The 27,958-nt window shown below is 35.3% G+C and overlaps 1 protein-coding gene across 1 annotated transcript in view; it reads left to right on the top strand.

The window, feature by feature from the left end:
* The window catches only part of LOC143252035 (nose resistant to fluoxetine protein 6-like), a 43,994-nt gene extending 23,298 nt beyond the window's left edge, over positions 1-20,696 (top strand). Inside the window, exons 7-13 of the mRNA XM_076503584.1 lie at positions 177-345; positions 1,483-1,562; positions 3,601-3,717; positions 5,102-5,234; positions 8,892-9,078; positions 10,391-10,533; positions 20,430-20,696. Coding sequence (XP_076359699.1) covers positions 177-345; positions 1,483-1,562; positions 3,601-3,717; positions 5,102-5,234; positions 8,892-9,078; positions 10,391-10,533; positions 20,430-20,561 — 961 coding nt within the window. The 3' untranslated portion in view covers positions 20,562-20,696. The remainder of the gene's footprint in view (positions 1-176; positions 346-1,482; positions 1,563-3,600; positions 3,718-5,101; positions 5,235-8,891; positions 9,079-10,390; positions 10,534-20,429) is intronic.
* Positions 20,697-27,958: the final 7,262 nt, after the last annotated feature.

Raw genomic sequence — 27,958 nt, 5'->3', positions numbered from 1 at the left:
AAATTCTATCAAATATTTTTGCGCGTGAGCAATTTGCACTTTTCAAAGAAACAAAATGTTACGATTAGCAGGCAATTTAAAATTATAACATAGGTGTATATGCATGCATGTATGTATGTATGTATATACAGTTTGTTTTTAATCAATGTTTTGTTTCGTTTTTCCATAATATACAGCATGACCCCTTTGATGATGGCTATTATCGCTTTTTCTGCTGTACTTTTACGGTATGTGGGGGAAGGTCCAGCTTGGCTGGACACTATCATAATGTACGACACCTGGTGTAAAAAAAATTGGTGGTTGAACGCTCTCTACCTTCATAATTTCATCAACACTAATAATATGGTAAGATATAGCTTACAGTAGAAATGTAATGAATAGATATACTTGAAAATGCGATAAAATATATCTTTGTTACAATGCTGTCACTTTATACAATAGAAGTGTAATAAACAGAGACACTTGAAAATGTGGTAAGAAGCAGTTTTGTTACAGTACCTCACCTATATGTAATAAAAATTACATATGAAACATAAAGAGAGACACTTGAAAATGTTGTAAGAAGCAGTTTTGTTACAGTACCTCACCTATATGTAATAAAAATTACATATGAAACAGAAATAGCTTTGTTAAAGCTCCTTAGATTTATACTATAGAAGTACAATGAAAACTAAATACAGAACTGTGGTAAGAAACATCTTTGTTATGGTGTTTCAACTTTATCCAATAGGAGTGTAATAAAAATTACACCTAAAAATATGGCAAGAAATAACTTTGTTCAGTTCTACAGCTTTATTGAAAAGAAATGTAATGAGAAAAACATGGAAACATGGTAAAAAATAGCAGTAGGATTGTAATGAAACTTACAAATAAGAATATATTAAGAAGTAACTGTTACAGTTACTAAACTTTATACAGTAGACTAAACATTCATATTAAACCACTTGTTAATGTATCATCTATCCATTATAAATCGTTGGTAATAAATATTTTCTGGTAACTTCTGTCAATGTGACCTACACCAGGACGTTATGTTTTCGTGTCTTAACTTTCCATTATGTATAATGCATACTTCTATTTTCGTCTCTTAACTTTCCATTATGCATAATGCATACTTCTATTCAGGTTACGAAGTTCTCTGATGTATAGGTTTACTTATTCGTTGCTTTCTTTCATACACTCATCAACTAAGTTGTAGGTTTCTAAATCATTATCTGAACTTAACAGAGAAATATTTACATTTCGTAACTTTTAATTGATCTGAGTAACAGAAATATTTCAATTATATTGAATATCATTGTCTATTCATAAGAAATGTTTATTCATTTTCAAAATAACGTAGTTTTGATATATATTTCATAATGTAGTTGTTGTAAAGCACTGTGTAAGAAATGCCTACTAACACCGTCATACTACATTGTCATACTGTGAAACACGTATTACAGGCGCTAATGACTCAGTGTTGTGTTAATTTTCTTCCAGTGCCTAAGTCACACGTGGTATTCTGCAGTGGATTTTCAGTTGTATATTATCTCTCCGTTAATTATTTATCCACTTTACAGGTAAGTTAATCAAAGTTTAATGCTTATAATTATTATCAAAATATACAATTATATTAATTACACAATAACAAAATCTACCCTTATATAGTATTGTTTTAGTAAATTAAATGTACGGGAGTTAAAACATGCTTTAAAAACCCGGAAAACATTAGGACTTTATATCAGCACGCAGGATATGCTTTGAGGGTAGTCATTTTCATTTTACTGTTGTGTGTTATTGATAGATGCTTTTAGTTAGCGTTTATAAGTCGATCTACAAATACTTTGCACTATTTGAGTGCATACAGTTGAAGAAACTTTATTGTAGGTTAAGTGTATGATAGACTGCCTATCTCTAGAGATCAGAAGAGACTTTCATTACATTAGACTGCAGCTTTCCGTGATAATATAGCAGGTGTACTTTCCTGTCTTAATAAGTCTGTCGACAACAATTTTCTAATGTGACAGAATCTTTAACACTCCTACGAAAAGTGGGGCCTAATAGGCTCCAGAGCAACTTGAAAGGTTATTAATATTAGGCTAATAATTTTGTATTTAAATGAAATTGCTATTTAAATCCATTAATGAATGGATTAACGAGATTCCCACTGTCCCTATCTACTATCTAGCGAAACCACAGCCAGGGGAACGGGCTTGGAGAAATCAGGACTAGAAACGTCTTTTCGTAGGAGTGTTAAACGACTACACAATTCACTAGGTGTATCTATTGCATTCGTCGACCAGGTTTCATTTTCTCTTACACGTATGCGAGGATAACAGTTTATTACACTGAGGTCTTTTGTGAGCTAAAATAGGTGTACTAACGGTAACCAGTTCCAAGTTGTAGATACAATTCTGATAGCTACTATCGTTTCTGTTTTGTTATATGTTCCATAAAGGGCTTATAGAAGTTTAAAAATTCTATATTTATTATATTAGTTATTCTTCAGTTTTTGGTGGTTATTATGTTTCTTTTTTATCCATTTTCTTAGCAACGTTGAGGTGCTTTTAGATAGAACGAAAACTTTAAGTTTTATTTTTGTACTTCATATTGACATCGGCCTGATATGGACAGGTGAGTTAAGGCGTTCGACTCGTAATATGAGGGTCGCGGGTTCAAATACCCGTCACACCAAATATGATCGATCTTTCAGCCATGGGGGCGTTATAATGTGAGGGTTAATCCTACTATTCGTTGGTAAAAGAGTAGCCCAAAAGTTGGCGGTGGATGATGATGACTAGCTGCCCTCCCTCTAGTCTTATACTACTAAATTAGAGACAACTAGCGCAGATAGCCCTCGTGTAGCTTTCCGCGAAATTCAAAGATTTTTGTATTTATTTACAACATTATTTCGTAACGTATGTTGTCTTAACATATTCTTAGTTGGAAAGGATGTTAATATATCTTCACCAAAGTGTTGTTTTATTATATGTGGAATATTAAACATGTGCTAGATATCTACTTTCACCAGTTTAAAATTAGTAAAAACAAGTAACTGTTACTTTGGTATTAGTTTTTTTGGATAATTCAATTGGCAATCGTTTACTCCTGCACGCGAAAAACAAACAAAACCTGAGTTTCCTGAGTTGTTATTGCAAATAAATATGGGAAGATAATTCAATATTTTACGTAATACGGTTTATCTAAAGGGATAAACAAAAGAAAATACGTAAAAGTTACAGAAATTTCGTTTCCCTGCAGACTTCTCCTTTAGTGCTTTCAATTAATGTGGCATTAACGTTTTTACTCTCCGTATCAAACACTTCTCAAAATAAATGCTATTCAAATAACACCAATAGGACCGTTCCAAGTGTTCCCTGAAAGCAGTGAGTACCAGCGCAGGTGATAGCAACTAGAAAGATAACATTAGAAGAGAAATTCATACGACAAAAGCGCAGACATAACATGATTTTATCTGTTATTAGATAAAAGGTTTTTAACTTTTGTCCGTGAACGTTCTTCTTATGGTAGTTGAGATTTCCATCTATTTATTTAACATGATTGCCTTGTTTCAGCGTCTTGTATCAATCATTTCATCATTAACCATTTCGCCGACAGGGGTCTACGATGGGGACTTCCAGTGCTACTAGGATTCTTTATAGCAACTTCGGTATTAACAGGTGTTATTACAGGCACTCAACACCTACCACCTATTCCAGTATTAAACGATGCCATGTAAGTCTTAGTTTGTTGTGACTCTACTAGCAATATTAGCTTCATTATAAATTGGTAAGAAAGGTGATTTTATTAAGTTTGAAAGTATGCCGGAAAACGTCTTATGATATAAATTTTGACTGCAGAGACCTTCAGTTATAAGTGTGTGTCTATTTACAACACTGTCTACAGCTTCAAGTTTTCATATACTAAATTGTTGGTACTTTATGTATTTCTGAGTGTTAAACACAAAATCAAGCTTGTTCAGGTACACTTCTTTCGTTTTACACCATCTTACACCAAATCCTTTTACACCTACCTTGTTCCGTATTAGTGTTCCACTTTTACTTACTATAATTTATTACTATTTCAAATAACCGGAAATTTGAACTTATAAGTTAATTAAATGTTAATATGTATCGAAATTATGATACTTACCAACAAGATTGATACACAGAACTTTATTTTTTATACAAATATATCTTAATATGCAAACAAAAATATATAATTTATAATAACGGTTATCACTAATAGTTATTACAAATGACGATTTCAACACAAGAGTGTTACAAACTTACAGACAAATACTGAGACTTATATTCAGTCTATAACCGAATATTTTATCGATGATACAGGCCCATAACGAGCAAATTAATTCTGAGTCGATAGTGTCACACCTCGTTTAAGTTAGTTAGCTTGGTTAGCCTAACGGCCTTGCAAGCTGACTTTTCCAGGAAAGATATTTATTATCCTCGTAGAAATAATAATGTCCAATGTAATTCATTGAAGTAATGTTCGCAATCTATAAACATTCCTGGTCCAATTATGTAGTTTCCGATTAATAGGTGTTCATCAAAATTATAGCTTCTGGCGACGATAGCGCACTGACTACAGCTGTACAATAATATTTTCTTCTATCTCTCGCTCGCTAGCTGCTTTTTATACGAATCACACGAGACTAGAACGTTTACCAAAGTTCGCTTGGCAACAGTACTATCAGTCACTAGTATTACGTACACACTTGCTGCATTGTTACTTCTTACGCTCAAGAACCTTCTACAAAGTTCGAGAACAGGCGGGACTTTAACAATGCATAGTGAAGAATATAGTTCACATGTAAACAATAAAACTATACAGAAACAAGTGTAGGCGCTAAAATAAATATAAATCTGTTACATCTCCCTCCTTAGATAATTAAAAATTGTCTAACGCCAATTTTTAATTAAGATATTACACACTTGTATATATATATATGTAGTTCTTTTACACTGCTAAATATTGGAAGAAACAACATAATTTAAAAAAGAAAATACTTCAGTTGAGTTTAAGTAAAGAGTAGAACTATCGAAATATTTTATCTTGATAACCTCTTTGTAACAGGTTCCATAACTTTACTGTTTTACAGCCCAGCGAATGTGTTAGACAGGTTCTCATCCATCATGTACATCAAACCTTACTGCAGAGCTGGACCGTACTTGGTGGGCATGGCATTAGGATACATATTATTTAAGTTTCCAGGTGATATTGTATTAAAAAAGGTAAACAACTAATATAAAAGTAAAATTAAAGAACCAAGATCTCTGTACCAGTGTTACCTTCTTTAGACAGGCATATAATGTTAAATATTAAAACTTTCTTTGGGATACTGTAATTAAAGAAATTAGGGTTTCTTAAATATACTTATGTTTTTCACACTTAAAACTGTTTTATAGGAAGGCTTTGTCTGCTAAGGTAATGGGTGCATAAGTGACAAACACATATTTAAACTGAGAAACCTTAGGTTGAACTTTTTGTCTAGGAAATTGACAATAAACAGGTTTTATCCAATATTTTCCACACAATCAGTTGCAAAGTAACTTTTCAGAACGAGATCTCTGCGTATATTTTAAACTATTTATAATAAATGTTGATACTACCTCCCTCTTTATTAATTCATTATTAGGCGAAACAGCATAGCCAGGTGATTAAGGCGTTCGAAGTGCAGTCTGAGGGTCGAGGGTTCGAATCCCCATCTCATCAAACATGCTCGCCCTTTCAACCGTGGGGGCGTTATAATGTGACGGTCAATCCAACTATTCGTTGGTTAGCCCAAGAGTTGGCGGTGGGTAGTGATGACTAGCTCTCTTCCCTCTGGTCTTGCACTGCTAATTTAGGAACGGTTAGCGCAGATAGACCTTGTGAGGCTTTGCGCGAAATTCAAAAACAAACAAGACGAAACAGTAAACATGTTTTTTTTCTTAGTCTTTTTACTCAGACATTAACACAACAGTTCACTCTTGTCACTAACTGAGCCTATAGTAGTTTTTATTTACTATTAAACTGCACGACAAGACAGTGCGATACATCTCACTAGAGCACATTATTACCAACGCTCTCCTGTGTTCTGAGGAAAGTGTTTCTCAAGTTGTAAGGCACTTCTCTACAACACTTATGCTGATAATATGTTATTATTTTACAGTGCAAAAAAGAAACAGATTAGTACGTCATTAAAATTATAAATATGCAGCCAGTCTAAAGTCGAAATATTGGTTTGAATTTCGCGCAAAGCTACACGAGGGCTATCCGCGCTAGGCGTCCGTAATTTAGGAGTGGAAGACTAAAGGCAAGACAACTAGTCATCACAACCCACCGCCAACTCTTAGGCTACTCTTTTTCCAACGAATGATAGGATTAACCGTCACATTATAACGCTCCCACGGCTAAAAGGCCGAACATATTTGGTGTAACGAGGATTCGAACATGCGATCCTCAGATTTCTAGTGAAGTGTCCTAACCACCAGGCCATGCTGCTCAAGTCGAAAAAGAATAAAATAACTCCTTATGTTAGACTACTATTTGATGACGTAAAACCGACTCATAACAATATGGATATTATAACTTGTATAAACTTTACTATTATAAGAGACCTTATGGTATTTCTTTTTTGCTGACACAAACTATGACGATGAGCCTTGAATAAGTGAAACTGTAATCCACAACAGAGCGTACAGCCAATCAAGGAATGCATTAGGTCTCACTGCATAGACTTTCTTTTCAATTTCACCTCTGTTGAAAAAAAATTAATACGTATGTAAAAAAACAACTCTTATATTTTAACATCCGCGTGATTACCCTAACGACTTCTGTATCACGGAAACAAACCTTTAATGGTTTACTCACTCTATTCAATAGCTTCGTTCCAAGTAGTTTTAAATTGTATATTTACTTCGTAAAACCTGCAATATCCGTTCTATTTTAATCTTCGTGCGGAAATTTCTTTCTTTAAAAATTATTATTAAAGGAGATTTTACAACACATTTTGAATACAATGGTTTGCAAGTTTCTAATCAGTCATTTATAATTTAAATCCAAATGTATCTTATTTCAAAAATGTGTCTTTTTGCCATGCACCCCTTATCTTGTTAGAAACTTATAAGATGTGACGTGCTTGTAAAAAATATCTCCCTATTTCATTTCTTCAACTTTTGAAATAAAGTGTCATGTTCATGAAAACTGACAAAGTACAATCATTTTAACACGATATGTTTAATGTCAGTCAATGATAGAAAGTCCAAAAATGTTGGTTTACGTGTCACTGTCAGGCCTTACAAGATGGAGGGTCAGGGGGCTGCAATCCCGAGGTAGGGGTAAATATGGGAAAAGGATAATATATTCTCATTTTGATAATATGCTTAAGAAAACATCGCAGTACTGCGGGAACTGGATTTGCCTCAAAAAATAACTTATTTTCCAAAAAACTGTTAATTCTCAACACATTTGGCTTCCACCCACCAGAACAATTCTTCATACGCCCATGAATGTACCATGAATTTATGTAGACTTCAAAAGTAATAAAAGTTTAAAAAGACGTGTAGCAAAATTTTAATAATACCTCGCCAGGATGACTAACGGGTAGTTCAAACAGCAGCGTTAGTCACCTGAAGTTGGCCTTTCTAGTCCTGGTGTTGAGTTATTTGACATTACGGCCATTTTCTAATTTCAAATCAAACTAGAGAGACTGTGATTCTTAAAAGGGGACCACATTAAAAAAGGTACAATGTATAAATTAAAAAGCTTAAATGACATTAAAAAGATTAATGGTATTTAAAAAACTAAAAACTTTACCAAAGTGGACAGTGTCACTATCACCAATAACACTGTCTAACGTTATGGACAAACCTTGGGACAGAACATGTTTAAAATAGCCAGGTGGGTTAAGGCGTTCGACTTGTAATCTGAGGGTCATGGGTTCGAATCCTCGTTGCGCCAAATATGCTCGCCCTTTCAGCCGTGGGGGCGTTATAATGTGGCGGTCAATCCCACTATTCGCTCGTAAAAGAGTAGCCCAAGAGTTAGAGGTGGGTGGTGATGACTAGGTACCTTCCCTCTAGTCTTAGATTGCTAAACTAGGGATGGCAAGCGCAGATAGCCCTCTTGTAGCTTTGCGCGAAATTCAAAACAAAACAAACAAATACTTCAGAGGTGAGCCCATCGAACTATGGATAACTTATAAATGTATAAAATAGGGCCACCAACTAACTAGACATCTTACTGAAAGGGCAAAAGAATATCTATACATGTATACCAGTACATGGACATTGCCCTGAAAAGGGTTGGTGTAATTCAACCCACTCTGACCCAAAAAGCAGTAACTAACACCATCAAACACTACATGACTACACAGGTAAAGGAAGGAGGAAGAGTTCAAAGGGCACCTGACCCATCAGAGTACATATGATACCCAAAACCCGAGAAAAGGAGGCCCGGGGTCCGACCTGACTCTCGACCTCCCTGGTCACTGTTGTACTAAGTGTGAAAAGGTCACAACAAGTCTTTGTAATCTGAATATTGTTAATATTCTGTGTTGTATCTTAATAGGAAGATCCTTAATAGGAAGATAACGCATAGATTTGAAAATATCGACGTTTACCAAGTAATACTTTCATGTATATCAGAAGAACGGCTCCTTATTTGCATGTTTTGTTTTGAATGTTGAGTTTGAAATATAATTAAAGTTGTTTTTTAACTGTTTCTATACTACAATGAACTTTAAAAAATACTAGACAGATTTGTTTGTGCAATTTTTTTATGAGGAGTAGACATCTTTTATTGAAGTGTTAAACAACGAATTAATATGGCGTTGCTTTAAAGGTCACTGGTACTGAAACTATGTTAAATCTGTTTCCGATCTGTAATATACTACTCTTAAATTACAGAAATACGTGGTTTTGGGCTGGTTCCTTGCTGCTACTTGTAATATTCTAGTCCTTTACGGGATGTGGCCTGTTTATAAGGGTAATCTTCCCTCTGACTTGTCCTCCGCTATGTATAGTGCTCTCGCACGCACAGCATGGGCTGTTGGGCTGGCCTGGCTGACCTTTGCTTGTAAAATAGGATACGGGGGTAAGTAGTTAGTTTATTTATCGCCCGATCAGTGCACTGTATTATATGATAATATATAATAATATGATGCACTGTATTATCTGGTAATATGTAAGAATATGAATAAATAAAATGTATTTTCTGTTTTAATTGTTATCTTACTAACGTAAACAGAAACATTGTTTATTTCTATATTATCTAAGAGCTAAAAAAAAAACTGTTTCAGAAAGTGGGATGTTTTCGCGACTGTAAAGTGTCAAAATTCAGCGTATACGTGTTGCTAAGCTCCTGGTGTCTATTGTGTGCTGTCCACAGTGAACTTCAGAAAATTTACCTCATTAATATTTACGTAAATTCTTATACGTGTGTTATATTTACACCGTTATTACGTTACATAAATATATAAATCTCTTAAGGAACTGGTTTATATTTTTGTGTCTTTTGTTTTTGCTGGAGTAACATTGGTGATCAAAGAAGTTCGCGTAACAGTATGTTGGTCAAAAGTGACGTACAACCTTCAACTGAGATTGAATATAATATAGATTGTACCAAGGTTTGTCGTGTAACTAGAAACCGGTAAAGTTGATTTGTTTTTAGTGTTAGAAGAAACTCTGCTTTAGATATCTTTAGTTTTTATCCTAGTATTAAATGGTTTTGTGACACACACACACTTTGCCGCTTCCTTAGCGTTATTATTTTTACAATACTGTGTTCAAAACAAATAGTGTTTGGGAAAGCTGCCGTTTGGCGTCTGGCTTGCGGATAATCGAGATGTAAATAAAAATTCAATCTTTTACCATTGGAACATCGCACATTTTTAGTTACTTATTACACAACTATCTTACGATATAACAAGCCTTTCAAAGAGTGGATTTTCTAAGAGTAATACAAAGCCAGTTGATAAGTAAGACTCCACATAAATGTTTTTTGCAACTTTATATGTGCGAAACAAGTTTAATTCATTTCAAAGAACTAATTAAATAATGAAACACAAAATTCGTCAATCCTTTTACATTTTTAGCGGTTTCTAACCTTCCCTGGCAACTCTTCGAAAATCGTTACTAAAAACAAAAGTTAAAACTTCCAAATATATCTTTTCGGCTCAGCACACGTGCACTGCAGACGTATTTGTAGCTACATTTGTGTTATTTTTATAACTTTATCTAGTAATTGATTCTGAATAGTAATCAGAGAAGTTACGAAACGGTAAAATGCACGGTTTTTATTTGTTTATATCTATGGTTTCGCAAGTATTTTTTAGTACTAAGTTGTTTGGCAGAGTCGATGCTCTTGTGTGTTTTATTTAAAGTGTATTGATTATCTTTCTATATAGGTTTTATAAAAACGTTCCTATCCTGGAGACCGTTCATTCCGCTGAGTCGTCTGACGTACAGCGCGTACCTAATTCACCCTGTTATTATGTCTGTGATTTACGGCGTACAGAACGTGCTAGTAGATGCAACTTTCAGCTACGCGGTGAGAAAAGATAAACGTTTATTTCTTCCGAGTCTTATTAATTTCTGAAGATATTTGTTAAAAGTCTATGTTTATAAAAGCAAATAATAATTCTCTCTTTGGTTTGTTTGTTTTCAAACTTCGCGCAAAGCTACACGAGGGTTATCTGCACGAGACGTCCCTAATTTAGCAGTGTAAGGCTACAGGGAGGGCAGCTAGTCATTACCACCCACCACCAACTCTTGGGCTACTCTTTTACCAACAAATAGTGGGATTAACCTTGACATTATAACGCCGCCACGGCTGAAAGGATGAGCATGTTTGGTGAGACGGGGATTCGAACCCGGGGTCCTCAAATTACGAGTCGAGTGCCTTAACTACCTGGCCATGCCAAGATTTCTCTCTTTGAACTGTTTTTACGTTTCATCACCTCTCCCCTTCTGCCGTCTACCGTTGATGAAGATTCAAAGTTTCGTGACGCACAGTGAAATTTTGAATTTTTAAGCATATTTAATGAGATTGGTTAGGATCAAATTCACATAATCTAAAAAATATTTCATGTACATTCGAATATAGAAAATTAAGTTTACTTATGTGCGTTTAAGTACAAAACTACGCAATGTATTATTTATGTTGGGCCTATTGTGGGTATCGAACCAAGATTTCTAGCGTTATAAACTCTTAAGCTTATCACTGGGTCATCAGAAGGTTTAAATTTTTAAGGCGGACAAACACCAAGTATAATAACTTTTTAAGAGAGAAAAACAAAATTAATACTGTTATTTTTTTCTTTACTTTACATTGGTAGAAGTTATGCGAGTGGTAAATAACCACTCAGGTAAGTGGTTTTGGTTTCTTTTTCATTTACAGGATTGTTGTTCGCAAACAAAGGCGATAGATACCAATATATTTTTAAAAAAGGGGGAGAAAGGTTTACGTGTAAGTGATGTTCAAATATTAAACAAATATAAATATTACTTACTTTGTGATCAAACCCTTCGTCTTTATCTAGTGACAACAACCACCATGTGACTTTAATACGAGTAAAGGTGTAATTTAGACATAGTACAAATATCACTGAGGTATAAGGTAGGAGTATGTGGTATTTTCAACATGAACGACATATAGTCTAAAAGGCCATCCCTAGTTTGAGCTGCCGAGTCCTGTTGGTCAACAGTTGCTTGCACATATTTACTGTTCCAGTTGAAGATAGTTCCTGATTATGTTACGCATTGGAGCACGTGGACAACTTTTGTCATTTACCTTTGCGTTTGTTACTTTTTGTTTATCACAATTGGGCACGACCTATTGCAAGTCTCTTTTTAGATGATCCTGATACCTTAAGCTAATCTTTATTCCTTTGTTTTCCAATGCTGTTAAGTAAAAGAAATAATGCCGTCTTGAAAAATTCTAAATTCCCGAATTGACCACATCCTCATGATCTGATATGAAAGGATATTTTGCATCGTAAAGAGCTGTTACATACTCTTATCATAAGTGGCTTTTTAATCAATTGTGATCGTCACGTGGTTTGATGATTTACATATTCAGTATCAATTTAATATAAAATAATTAACCCTCTTTAATTCATACAAATAGATTCCTTAAAGGCTGGCCTTTCGATACAAAAAATTCACTAGTCTATGTATGTGGCAAATTATGTATTCTGATTTGAATTCTGTTTGATTTTCGTGTAAACTATACTGGAAGATATTTTAAATTTGTGAAACTTAACCCCTCGGTGTGGATTCCTGTACGTGGTGAGGGGACCTCCCAGGGAAGGTTCTGTTCTATCTGGTTACCTTCTCTGGGATCTAAACATCCACCCACGTGTTTGCCGTGCGTGGCGACCCGTGAAGGGGAGGAGAAGATCCTGGTGGTTGAGGGGTCCAACCCTAACACACCACTTTGGCCTCGAATTCCTGTAGACGGGCGGCCTTTGGGTGGCCCCCCTTGGGTCAATCGGCTGGTCCACTTGGGCTAGAGTCAACCAAGTACCAGTGTTGGAAGTTCTCAACGGGTGTTGTGGACATTGTGCCTGATGCTGGTGTTTGGGTATAGTGCTCACGAAACCCTGGCGTTGCTGCATTGTCCTTGCGTGACTTTGTAGTGCGTCCCCTTGTAGGGCTCCATGGTGGGTGGGGTCAGTGGGTACCGAAATTTTTTCCTTTTCCTATGGATCCTCAAAAAATTTAAATAAAATTGTAAAAAAACAGTCAATGGGTAAGCGACCACGTCTTGAATACTCAGAACAGCAATCTTCAACATCAGTAACACATGTACCTCATTTTCTTATATTACATTCTCTTTCGGAAAAACCTTTAGGGCAAATGTCCCCTTTTTTTATTCAAAAGGGACTAGAGGGACTTGCTGGCTCTCCAAAATCAGTAAAGAAACTTCGATCTGGTGACATATTAGTTGAAACATCCACATCCCAACACAGTGAACTCCTGTTGAAATCAAAGGCAATTGGGGATATACCTATTGAGGTTACACCCCATGCTGCCTTGAATTCTTCACGAGGAGTTATTGTTGAAAGGGATTTGAAGAACGTTCCCGAGTCAGAGATTCTCGCTGGTCTCTCCACTCAAGGAGTTTCTGCAGTGAGGCGCATCTCCACTCGCAAAGATGGAATTACACTGCCAACAAATACCCTCGTTTTAACATTTACTTCACCACGTGCACCAGCCACCATCAAGGCAGGTTATCTCATTTGCAGGGTTCGGCCATACATACCAAACCCTCTTCGATGTTTCCAATGTCAGAGATTCGGCCACTCAAAGACATCTTGTCGTGGTTCCCTGACATGTGCTCGTTGTGGAGGCAAGGACCACGATGCCTATGACTGTGACATGAACCCACATTGCGTAAACTGCAATGGTTCTCACCCTCATACTTTCATTCTTGCCCAAAATGGTTGGAGGAAAAGAGGTGCAGCGTTTGAAAACGACACATAACATTAGTTATCCTGAGGCTCGGAAATTGCTGTCCACAACTCCATCTCGGACATATGCTGCTGCACTTCATTCCACAACTACAGTGGGAGTGCAGACAGATCTCTCTGTGCCTCCAAAAGAATCGTTTTCAAAACAAATGAAAAGCCTTTTGACCTCCGTGGTTAAAAGGTTGATGAATCAACTACCACACCTATCTCTGTCCCTCCCATACCTTCCAACACACCTCAAGATTCACGTCCTTCAGTTTCAAATACAGGCATTTCTTCTGATACATCTTTTTCTCCCACCACAAGAGACAAAACAATTATTCGTTCGCGTCCTCAGTCACTGGATTCCCCTTCCAATAACAAAAACGTGCCCACCCGACACAGAGCAGGATCCATGGAGGTTGATAGACCTCCTCCAACTAAAGACAGTAAAGAAAAAAAGACGTGGTCGTAAACCGAAGGGTTCTCCAGCCACTTCACCTACCCGTTCTTAAAATGGCCACCTTGATACAATGGAACTGTCGAGGTTTACGTTCTAATCTGGATGATATCAAAACGTTGATTGCTTCCTACCATCCTGTTTGTCTTTCTTTACAAGAAACATTTCTCAAAACTGCTGATACTGTCTCCATTCGGCAGTTTTCTCTGTACAGAAATGACAGGTTGTGTGATGGTCGAGTACATGGAGGGGGTGGCACTGTTGGTTGATCAACACGTGCCCACCCTGTCTTTGTCACTCAACACACCCTTGGAGGCTGTAGCCATCCGTATTTCCTTGGGTCATACCATCACTGTTTGTTCTCTGTACCTGTCCCCTGGAAAGACATATGATCAATCAGATCTGGATGCTCTCGTTGAACAATTGCCATCTCCGTTTCTAATCCTAGGGGATTTTAATGGACATCATCCCCTCTGGGGAAGTGCTATTATTGATGGGAGGGGCCGATCTGTAGAGCAAATGCTCTCTGATCACAATCTTTCTCTTTTCAATACTGGTTCTTCCACTTACTTTCACACACCTTGTCAATCCTTTACTGCTATTGATCTCTCAGTTTGCTCCCCTTCATTATTCTCCCATTTTTCATGGAGGGTTGACAGTAATCCACTAGACAGTGATCATTTTCCGATCCTTTTGAGAGAGACTGGCCGTGGTCGATGCCACCCTACCCGCGTGCCCCGGTGGAAGCTGGATCAGGCAGACTGGTCCACTTTCACTGCTCTCGCAGAACTTGATCCTGCCATCGTAAATCAGCCATCAATAGACGACTGTGTAGCAGCGGTAACTGACTGTATTACACATGCAGCTGCTCAGTGTATTCCTAAAACCTCGACACGTTTTCCACGATATCCTCGTCCGTGGTGGAATCCTGCTTGCCACTTAGCACGGAAGGCTCAAAAGCGGGCCTGGGATACTTTTCGTAGATATCCCACACTTTCAAACCGGGTTGCTTTCCAACGGGCCCGTGCACATGCTAGGTGGGTAAGACGTCACAGCCAGAAGGAATCTTGGATTAAGTTCACAACCAGTATATCTTCTACCACCAGTTCCAAGATCATATGGGACAGGATTCGAAAGGTTAATGGACACTACAATTCTATCCCCCCCTCTCGATCTTACTCTCTGATGGTCAGGAGGTGACTGATGTTCGGAACATCGCTAACACTCTAGGTGAAAGCTTTTGCCGGGTATCTAGCACTTCTGCTTGTTCCTCCACCTTCCTGGCCATCAAGACTCGGGCGGAGCGATCACCTCTTTCCTTTCGAACTAACTGTTTCTTTGACTATAATCGTCCTTTTACCCTGGTGGAACTAAAAAATGGCCCTTCATCGGTCTGCCAGTACGTCTGTTGGACCTGATGATATTCATTATGACATGCTGCACCATTTATCTCCTGCTTCTCTTAATGTCCTTCTGATTGTTTTCAACCGGATCTGGCAGAAGAATGTTTTTCCTGATGCTTGGCGCCAGGCTATTATTTTACCTTTCTCTAAGCCAGGAAAGATCCCAAGATTCCTTCAAACTACCGTCCAATTGCTTTGACGAGCTGTCTCTGTAAGACATTAGAAAGGATGGTTAATGCTCGTCTTGTTTGGTTCCTTGAATCAAACAACCTCCTCTCGCCCACCCAGTGTGGGTTCCGTCGACAGCACTCCACCACAGACCACCTAATTCGTCTTGAAACATCTATCAGAGAAGCCTTTCTCAACCGCCAACATCTTGTATCAATATTCTTTGACATAGAGAAGGCTTACGACACAACATGGAGGTATGGCGTTTTGCGAGACCTCCATACATATGGGTTACGTGGCCATCTACCCATGTTTATTAAAAAATTTTTAATGGACAGGAGATTCCAGGTTCGTGTGGGTTCGACACTTTCCCGTTCTTTTGTACAGGAACTTGGAGTCCCTCAAGGATGTGTATTGAGTGTTACACTCTTCAGTATAAAGATAAATGCCATCACTGAACAACTCCCTCTCACTGTTGCGAATGGGCTGTATGTCGATGACTTTCACATCTCATGTCAGTCGTCAAACATGAGATATATTGAGCGGCAACTACAAACCGCCCTCAATTGTGTACGGAAGTGGACTATGGCGAACGGCTTTAATTTCTCTCTCTCCAAAACTGTGTGCATGCACTTTTGCCGTCGACGGGTATTCACCCTGATCCTGAACTTCATATCGGTGGAGTTTTGCTGCCAGTTGTCCGGAGACCAAGTTCTTGGGGCTTATCTTTGATCGTAAACTGACCTTTATACCACACTTAAAGCAGCTTCGGGTCAAATGCACAAGAGCACTGAACATCCTCCGTGTTCTCTCTTCTACCAGTTGGGGCAGATCGCTGTTCAATGTTAAAGGTATATCGTGCTCTTATTAGATCGAAACTCGATTATGGATCAATGGTCTATGGCTCTGCCAGACCCTCAGCCTTAAAGATGCTGGACCCCGTTCATCACCAAGGACTTCGACTCTGCACTGGGGCTTTCCGTACCTCTCCAGTTCAAAGTATATACATTGAATCTCATGAACCTTCTCTACACCTTCGCCGTTTGCAACTATCTTTACAATATACTTCGAAACTTCATTCCTTACCAAAGCATCCCACCTGGAAATGTGTTTTCCTTCCTCGGTGGGCAGTACTTTTTCAGAACAGACGATCTGTCATTGCTCCGTTTGGCCTTCGCATCCGGAAGCAATTGGATGAATTGGGTCTGTCCTTGGATAACATTGCATGTTCCACAGGTCGGCCCATCCCACCATGGCTTATTACAGCCCCCAAATGTGACCTTTCTTTCAGTCACCTAAAAAAGGCAGATACTCCAGATTGGAAGTACCGTCTTTTATTCAATGAATATCTTTCAAACAATCATTCAGTTCCTATTTATACAGATGGTTCCAAATCAGGTAATTCAGTGGGCTCTGCTATGGTTTGCTATGGATCAGTAGTTGCACGCAGAATCCCTTCTACAGCTTCTGTGTTCACTGCTGAACTGTATGCCATATCTCTTGCCCTGGATCATATTGCAGCTGAGCAGTACTCCAACTGCACTATTTATACTGATTCGCTTAGTTCTATACTTGCCTTGGAATCGCTACACGTTGACTCACATCCTATTCTCGCTGATATTCGTAACCGACTGGCCCGTTTCTCATTAGCAGCTACTTCAATCCAGTTTTCTGGATACCAGGCCATGTTGGTATTCGCGGGAACGAGCTTGCAGACATGGCAGCTAAATATGTCTGCTTCAGCACCATCACTCCTATGCCTATTCCGTACATGGACTATGGTGTTATCTTCAAGGGTCGGCTCCGTGCCAGCTGGCAGTCCACTTGGAGTGAGCAACGTGACAACAAACTTTTCAAATCAAACCCAAAATTGGACTTTGGCCATCTAGCTTCCGTAAAGTTCGGAAGGAGGAAGTTGTTCTCACTAGGCTACGCATTGGTCACAGTTTTTTAACTCATCATTTTCTTTTATCTAGAACTGATGCACCAATGTGTAATTTGTGTAACACTCAAATCACTATCAGCCACATTTTACTTTCTTGCCATCGTTACAATTCTCAACGACGGCAATATTTTAAACATATTTTTTCCCAGGGTCAATCTGTAACATTGGACAGAGTTATTGGTGATGGTGACTCTGTCCACCTTGATAATGTTTTTAATTTTTTAATGACCATTAACCTTTTTAATCTCATTTAAGTGTTGCATGTTTATTCATTACACCTTTTTAATTGTGGTTCCTTTTTTACAGTTTTAATCTCTCTCATTCAATTTGACATTGGACAATGGCCAGAACATTAAATAACTCGACACCAGGACTGGAAAGACCAACTTCAGGTGACTAACGCTCCTGTTTGAACTATCCGTTTGAACTACTCGTTAGTCATCCTGGCGAGTTGTTATTATACTTTTACTGCATATCATTTCACACTTTTACTAATTAACTTTTTAGTACTGACCATATTGACTCATAACCCGGAACCAGGACTGGAAAGACCAACTTCAGGTGACTGACGGTGGTTTTTATACTTACCTGTTAGTCTTCCTGGCGGGTTACGATCATTACCATTCTGCTACAGGTAGTTCTTTACAACTTTGTTGACTGGATGTCAACATTGGTTTTTACGCCATTTTCTGTCTTAATTGCCGTTTTGCTTTTATCTTCAATTACTTCTACAAATTTTACTCCATTTACTTGACTTTATCCTTTTACTGGACATTTGGCTACTCATTATTACGATTTTGCGGAGTGTCTTTTAAAACTTTTACTTTCTTTTACATTTTGATAATAGCTGCTATGTCACATAACCCAGAACCAGGACTGGAAAGACCAACTTCAGGTGACTGACGGTGATTCTTGAACTTACCTGTTAGTCTTCCTGGCGGGTTATGATCATTACCTTTTTGCTAGAGTCAATACCTTACAACTTCTTATACTCTGCCTTCTATCTTAACATTGTAGACTAGGTGTCAACATTGGTTTTATACTTTTTTGTTTTACCTACATTTCCATTTATGTCTATTACTACATTTATTTATTTATTTTTTTACATTTTTACCGAATGTCTGGCGCAGATAGCCTCGCTGCTTTGTGCCATAAAACACTAAATCAATCAATCAAATTTAAACCTTTCGTTTTTATAATATAATCAAACTTTTAAATAAAGATATTAGATAATTTGGATTATAATAACTTATTTGTGTAATTTTTCCAGATAAACAAACGTTGTTGTTGTATTGAATTAAGCACAAAGCTACACAATGGGCTATCTGTGCTCTGCCCACCACGGGTATCGAAACCCGGTTTTTAGCGTTGTAAGTCTGCAGACATACCGCTGAGCCGCTGGGGGGCATAAACGGACGATATTGTTAAAAAGATACAGTATCTCTCAGTTAGTTTGTATATTATTAAAACATAGGTGTTCTGTTCACATAAAAAGATCCTTTATTAGAGGTTCATTATTAAACTTTGAAAATAAATATTAGTTCAAGGTACTTCTTTTATTCTGTTCCGTTTCTAGATTCCTAATACTTAAAAGTTTCATAATAATTTCTGAATCAAAGAAAGATATGCACACAAAAAGACAATTGTGCTGTCGATAAATACATTGTATAAACTTCTGTCTCTTATCCTGGTTTTAAACAATTTTGACTTACGATGAGTTTATACTTCGATGAGTGTCGAAAGGTGGTAGTGTATGACAAACACTTTCCAGAACACTTTGAGGGTGGTGCTGTGTGACAAATTTACTCCAAACCTGTTGAAAATGATGATGCTATATAACAAAATTACTCCAAACCTGTTGGAAAATGATGATGCTATATAACAAAATTACCCAAACCTGTTGGAAAATGATGATGCTATATAACAAAATTACTCCAAACCTGTTGGAAAATGATGATGCTATATAACAAAATTACTCCAAACCTGTTGGAAAATGATGATGCTATATAACAAAATTACTCCAAACCTGTTGGAAAATGATGATGTTATATAACAAAATTACTCAAACCTGTTGGAAAATGATGATGCTATATAACAAAATTACTCCAAAAATTGGAAATTCGTGTTTAATAACAAACTTGTTCCAGACCACTTGAAACATGGTCTTTTTGTGGACTTCTCTAACTTACGCTAGACTTCTTGAAAGGTGGTGGTGTATGTCAAACTTACCTTATGATTTGTTTGTGTGACAAACTTTATTTACAAACAAACCGTCTTCACTTTATGCAAATCATCCAAATTCTAGACATCTTGCATGCTGCATGGAATAAGGTTTATCTAGTTTCTAATGTTATATATGAAAGAATAGCTTAAGTTATTTATTTCATAGAATGGATCCGATTTCTCAAGAACCAACTTTTAATTCGAAGCTCCGTCATCTTTAACGACTTGAGAAGTAGTTACAGTTTTGGACTCAGAAGTTCAAACTCTTTCAATTGATTTATTTGACCACGCCCAAGGTCTCGTACATTAATTCACTTTAATCTCGCCTAAAAGAATTTCAGCTTGAGGGTAGACTGATAGGGATCCTGAAAAATAATGAAATCGAATCGGGTGTAGACGCGCCCCCTGCTTGGCACACACACAAAAATATAGCTAATAAAAGGGTCTCGTACGTTAATTTACTCCAATCCTGCCTAAAATAATTGCAGTACCGCGGCTGTTGAGGATTCCCTCTTGTTTTAAATAGTGTTATCCCCCACACTTTAGTATTAATTATGACGCCCCCTTGATAAACTGAAAAATTTATAAATTATAATATACCAACTAGTTGGAAAATAAAATGCAGAATTTGTGTTGTTGTCTTTACAAATATGGAAAATTGACAAGTTTAAGAAGATAAATGATTTGTTTGAAGTATTAATTTCTTGTCTATATTTCCTCTCAAATAAAACAAAATAAAAGGTTATGAATTCGTCAAATACATAATAATATACTGATTTATTTGTCTTTTTCCAGATGTACCTGATCTTTGGAAATATTCTCACAACCTTTATTGTAGCCTTTGTATTGTCACTGATCTTTGAATTTCCTTTTGCTGGTCTGGAAAAATTCCTTTTACACAGCAGAAAAACGACTGAGAGGTCGTGAAATAACCAAAGTGGGTAAATCGTGTCTACCTTGTAAGGATGTTGGGATGAACGACCATGATTTATTATATTACCAGATGTACTGATGGGTATTAATGTTAAAAACAATAATCATGTGTGTGTAATAAATTTTGTTCATTCCAGTTTTGGGGTTTAGTCGTATATTTATAGTTTTTGTGACTTATTATTGGCCTCGTTTCTAATCATATGAAATTGTTTCTCAGCCTTCCGTTTCGCATGTTTCTTAGAAATGATCAGATATTAAAATCGATGTCTAGAACCTACGTAAGCGTTGGTACTCAGATTTCCGAAGAAGCAAAAATTTAATCACGTGTCTAAATCAGACTCCCATTAATATCCAAACTGTGTAACTTGGAAGAAGTAACCGTTTAAAAATAAGTCAAGAAATTACGCTATTGTTCAGGCACAACTGAAGGCCTTTGGGGATACAGAACGTTAACCACGTATCAAACTCGCTGTCACTTCCAGAAATATTCAAGTTAGTTTTAAACTCAAAGAATAAATAAACTTTTAATATTAAAGCAAACAACGGACTATTTGCCAATAAAAGACGAAGCTGCACAATGGGTAGAGAAATCCGGTTTCTTGCAAAGTGAGTCTGCAAACATCCAACTGTGTTACTGAGGGGGGACATTATAATGTAGCAACTGTATCGATTTATATAGAGATGTTCTTGCAGTAGTGAAGGATAAGTGAATAGAACGTATTTACAAGTTCTGTGACTGATGATTTGAGTAAATGTTAAAACATTCTAACGGGTGAATGTTTTAGGTCTTTGAGAAAAACAAATTACTAAGTTTTTTCTGAACAAATAAAACATTAATTTATGAATTCGACAAATAACAGTTATTTAAATTTTTTGCATGGCTAAATCTAGCATTTAAGATAACAATAACATAATACACAAAAGTAAAAGTTATCGATACCTCCGTGTAAATTAACAGTAAAATCACCCGATCCTCAAATCCTGCCAGAAGATGCGTGCACTCAGCAGGAATTGGAAACTTCCTCGCGCTTTTCGTAAAGGTGGTGAATTATACAAAAGAAAAACAGTTGTAGTTACCAAATGTAATAACCATGAAAATACGAAAAGGTGTCGTGAATACACCAATCATAGTCCAGAAACACTAATGCTTCAAATCAGCAAGATAATCGACACCCCACCATATTAATCAAAGATAAAACCTTCCCAGAACTGTTAACCCTAAACTAAAACTAATAACGTATAAATCAACAACAGGATGATGATAACTGAGAATTTCTCAAAATAAGGTCATAATTATGAGAGAAAAGCCTGGATTTACATATATTAAAACACATTTAACGTGGAACTTGTGCATTATGTATACATATATACAGTGATAGTAACTAGTTACATGGCTACAGTTAACACTGGCATGATGTATTAGGTTTCAGTGGACATGACCAAAAATTGCCAGAAATACAGAAAGAAACAACTCGTTAAAACCATAAGTAGCAAAATATATGGAAACAAGCAACTACACTCAAATCATCAGCATCTAAATATATGGAAACAAACAAGTACACTAAACCTAAAAGTAATTAGAAATAAGGAAACATAAAAGTACACTCAACCCGTAAGTAGTTACATATAAGCAATAAACAACTTCATTCAAACCACCATACATACGGAAACAACAAGTACATTAAAACCTTCAATAATACGATATATGGAAACAAACAGTTACACAGAAACCACAGGTAATAATATATACAGGAACAATTACACTGAAATCACCAGTAATAATATATACAGAAACAAACAACTACACTGAAACCACAGGTAATAATATATACAGAAACAAATAGCTACACTGAAACCACCGATAATAATATATACAGAAACAAATAGCTACACTGAAACCACCGATAATAATATATACAGAAACAAATAGCTATAGTGAAACTACCTATAATAATATATACAGAAACAAATAGCTATACTGAAACCACCAGTAATAATATATACAGAAACAAATAGCTACACTGAAACCACCGATAATAATATATACAGATACAAATAGCTACACTGAAACCACCGATAATAATATATACAGATACAAATAGCTACACTGAAACCACCGATAATAATATATACAGAAACAAATAGCTACACTGAAACCACCGATAATAATATATACAGAAACAAATAGCTACACTGAAACCACCGATAATAATATATACAGATACAAATAGCTACACTGAAACCACCGATAATAATATATACAGAAACAAATAGCTACACTGAAACCACCGATAATAATATATACAGAAACAATTACACTGAAACCACCTATAATAATATATACAGATACAAATAGCTACACTGAAACCACCGATAATGTAATAATACAGATACAAATAGCTACACTGAAACCACCGATAATAATATATACAGAAACAAATAGCTACACTGAAACCACCGATAATAATATATACAGAAACAAATAGCTACACTGAAACCACCGATAATAATATATACAGAAACAAATGGCTATACTGGAAACCATCAGTAATAATATATACAGAAACAAATAGCTACACTGAAACCACCGATAATAATATATACAGATACAAATAGCTACACTGGAAACCACCGATAATAATATATACAGAAACAAATGGCTACACTGGAACCACCGATAATAATATATACAGAAACAAATAGCTACACTGAAACCACCGATAATAATATATACAGATACAAATAGCTACACTGAAACCACCGATAATAATATATACAGAAACAAATAGCTACACTGAAACCACCGATAATAATATATACAGAAACAATTACACTGAAACCACCTATAATAATATATACAGATACAAATAGCTACACTGAAACCACCGATAATAATATATACAGATACAAATAGCTACACTGAAACCACCGATAATAATATATACAGAAACAAATAGCTACACTGAAACCACCGATAATAATATATACAGAAACAAATAGCTATACTGAAACCACCAGTAATAATATATACAGATACAAATAGCTACACTGAAACCACCGATAATAATATATACAGAAACAAATAGCTACACTGAAACCACCGATAATAATATATACAGAAACAAATAGCTACACTGAAACCACCGATAATAATATATACAGAAACAATTACACTGAAAACCACCTATAATAATATATACAGATACAAATAGCTACACTGAAACCACCGATAATAATATATACAGATACAAATAGCTACACTGAAACCACCGATAATAATATATACAGAAACAAATAGCTACACTGAAACTACCTATAATAATATATACAGAAACAACTAGCTACACTGAAACCACCTATAATAATATATACAGAAACAAATAGCTATAGTGAAACTACCTATAATAATATATACAGAAACAAATAGCTACACTGAAACCACCTATAATAATATACACAGAAACAAATAGCTACACTGAAACCACCTATAATAATATATACAGAAACAAATAGCTACACTGAAACCACCTATAATAATATATACAGAAACAAATAGCTACACTGAAACCACCTATAATAATATATACAGAAACAAATAGCTATAGTGAAACTACCTATAATAATATATACAGAAACAAATAGCTATACTGAAACCACCAGTAATAATATATACAGAAACAAATAGCTTCACTGAAACCACCAGTAATAATATACACAGAAACAAATAGCTACACTGAAACCACCTATAATAATATATACAGAAACAAATAGCTATACTGAAACCACCAGTAATAATATATACAGAAACAAATAGCTATACTGAAACCACCAGTAATAATATATACAGAAACAAATAGCTATACTGAAACCACCAGTAATAATATATACAGAAACAAATAGCTACACTGAAACCACCAGTAATAATATACACAGAAACAACTAGCTACACTGAAACCACCTATAATAATATATACAGAAACAAATAGCTATAGTGAAACTACCTATAATAATATATACAGAAACAAATAGCTATACTGAAACCACCAGTAATAATATATACAGAAACAAATAGCTACACTGAAACCACCCATAATAATATATACAAATACAAATAGCTACACTGAAACCACCTATAATAATATATACAGAAACAAATAGCTATAGTGAAACTACCTATAATAATATATACAGAAACAAATAGCTATACTGAAACCACCAGTAATAATATATACAGAAACAAATAGCTACACTGAAACCACCTATAATAATATATACAGAAACAAATAGCTACACTGAAACCACCTATAATAATATATACAGAAACAAATAGCTACACTGAAACCACCCATAATAATATATACAGAAACAAATAGCTATACTGAAACCACTTATAATAATATATACAGAAACAAATAGCTACACTGAAACCACCTATAATAATATACACAGAAACAAATAGCTATACTGAAACCACCAGTAATAATATATACAGAAACAAATAGCTACACTGAAACCACATATAATAATATATACAGAAACAAATAGCTACACTGAAACCACCAGTAATAATATATACAGAAACAAATAGCTACACTGAAACCACCCATAATAATATATACAGAAACAAATAGCTATACTGAAACCACCAGTAATAATATATACAGAAACAAATAGCTACACTGAAACCACCGATAATATATACAGAAACAAATAGCTACACTGAAACCACCGATAATAATATATACAGAAACAAATAGCTACACTGAACCACCGATAATAATATATACAGAAACAAATAGCTACACTGAAACCACCAGTAATAGTATATATACAGAAACAAATAGCTATATACTGAAACCACCTATAATAATATATACAGAAACAAATAGCTATACTGGAAACCACCAGTAATAATATATACAGAAACAAATAGCTACACTGAAACCACCGATAATAATATATACAGAAACAAATAGCTACACTGAAACCACCTATAATAATATATACAGAAACAAATAGCTATACTGAAACCACCAGTAATAATATATACAGAAACAAATAGCTACACTGAAACCACCTATAATAATATATACAGAAACAAATAGCTACACTGAAACCACCTATAATAATATGTGCAGAAACAAATAGCTACACTGGAAACCACCAGTAATAATATATATACAGAAACAAATAGCTACACTGAAACCACCGATAATAATATATACAGAAACAAATAGCTATACTGAAACCACCTATAATAATATATACAGAAACAAATAGCTACACTGAAACCACCTATAATAATATACACAGAAACAAATAGCTATACTGAAACCACCAGTAATAATATATACAGAAACAAATAGCTACACTGGAAACCACCTATAATAATATATATACAGAAACAAATAGCTACACTGAAACCACCAGTAATAATATATACAGAAACAAATAGCTACACTGAAACCACCCATAATAATATATACAGAAACAAATAGCTATACTGAAACCACCAGTAATAATATATACAGAAACAAATAGCTACACTGAAACCACCAGTAATAATATATACAGAAACAAATAGCTACACTGAAACCACCGATAATATATACAGAAACAAATAGCTACACTGAAACCACCGATAATAATATATACAGAAACAAATAGCTACACTGAAACCACCGATAATAATATATACAGAAACAAATAGCTACACTGAAACCACCAGTAATAATATATACAGAAACAAATAGCTATACTGAAACCACCTATAATAATATATACAGAAACAAATAGCTATACTGAAACCACCAGTAATAATATATACAGAAACAAATAGCTACACTGAAACCACCGATAATAATATATACAGAAACAAATAGCTACACTGAAACCACCTATAATAATATATACAGAAACAAATAGCTATACTGAAACCACCAGTAATAATATATACAGAAACAAATAGCTACACTGAAACTACCTATAATAATATATACAGAAACAACTAGCTACACTGAAACCACCTATAATAATATATACAGAAACAAATAGCTACACTGGAAACCACCTATAATAATATATACAGAAACAAATAGCTACACTGAAACCACCTATAATAATATATACAGATACAAATAGCTACACTGAAACCACCTATAATAATATATACAGAAACAAATAGCTACACTGAAACCACCTATAATAATATATACAGAAACAAATAGCTATAGTGAAACTACCTATAATAATATATACAGAAACAAATAGCTATACTGAAACCACCAGTAATAATATATACAGAAACAAATAGCTACACTGAAACCACCAGTAATAATATACACAGAAACAAATAGCTACACTGAAACCACCTATAATAATATATACAGAAACAAATAGCTATAGTGAAACTACCTATAATAATATATACAGAAACAAATAGCTATACTGAAACCACCAGTAATAATATATACAGAAACAAATAGCTATAATGAAACCACCAGTAATAATATATACAGAAACAAATAGCTATACTGAAACCACCAGTGATAATATATACAGAAACAAACAGTTACATCAAAAACCATCACTAAGCACATATACCAACCTGATTCAAATATTTCTTTCCAGCCATATTTGAATAATCATTACAAAACATTTACTCGTAATTACCAAGCATGTTTCTCGACTCAAACATTTAATTACTACAAAAAAGATTAATTATTATCAGTTGATGTCTCAACTTACAAACTAATTTTCGACACTCGGTACATACTTAACGACACTGCGCTTAAAAAACATTGACAATTAACAAATATACATTAGTGGGAATTGAAACAGGAGTAAATAAACAGTACTAAACATGTGAACTAAAATCAACAAACAACAGTATGCATCGCAAAAACAATAAACAAACAATAGTAGGTATCGCAACAACAGTAAACATACAACAGTAGGTATCGCAACAACAGTAAACAAACAATAGTAGGTATCGCAACAACAGTAAACAAACAATAGTAGGCATCCAACAACAGTAAACATACAACAGTAGGCATTGCAACAACAGTATGCATCGCAAAAACAATAAACAAACAATAGTAGGTATCGCAACAACAATAAACATACAATAATAGGCATCCAACAACAGTAAGCATACAACAGTAGGCATTGCAACAACAGTAAACAATCAACAGTATGTGTCGCAAAAACAGTAAACAAACAATAGTAGGCATCGCAACAACAGTAAACAAACAATATTAGGCATCCAACAACAGTAAACATACAACAGTACGCATTGCAACAACAGTAAACAAACAATAGTAGGCATCTAACAACAGTAAACATACAACAGTAGGTATCGCAAAACAGTAAACAAACAATAGTAGGTATCG

This window comes from Tachypleus tridentatus, chromosome 6 (genome assembly GCF_004210375.1).
Source record: "Tachypleus tridentatus isolate NWPU-2018 chromosome 6, ASM421037v1, whole genome shotgun sequence".
NCBI lineage: Eukaryota > Metazoa > Arthropoda > Merostomata > Xiphosura > Limulidae > Tachypleus > Tachypleus tridentatus.
Note: the sequence above shows the minus strand (reverse complement) of the source record. Positions and strands in the feature narration are given on the sequence as shown.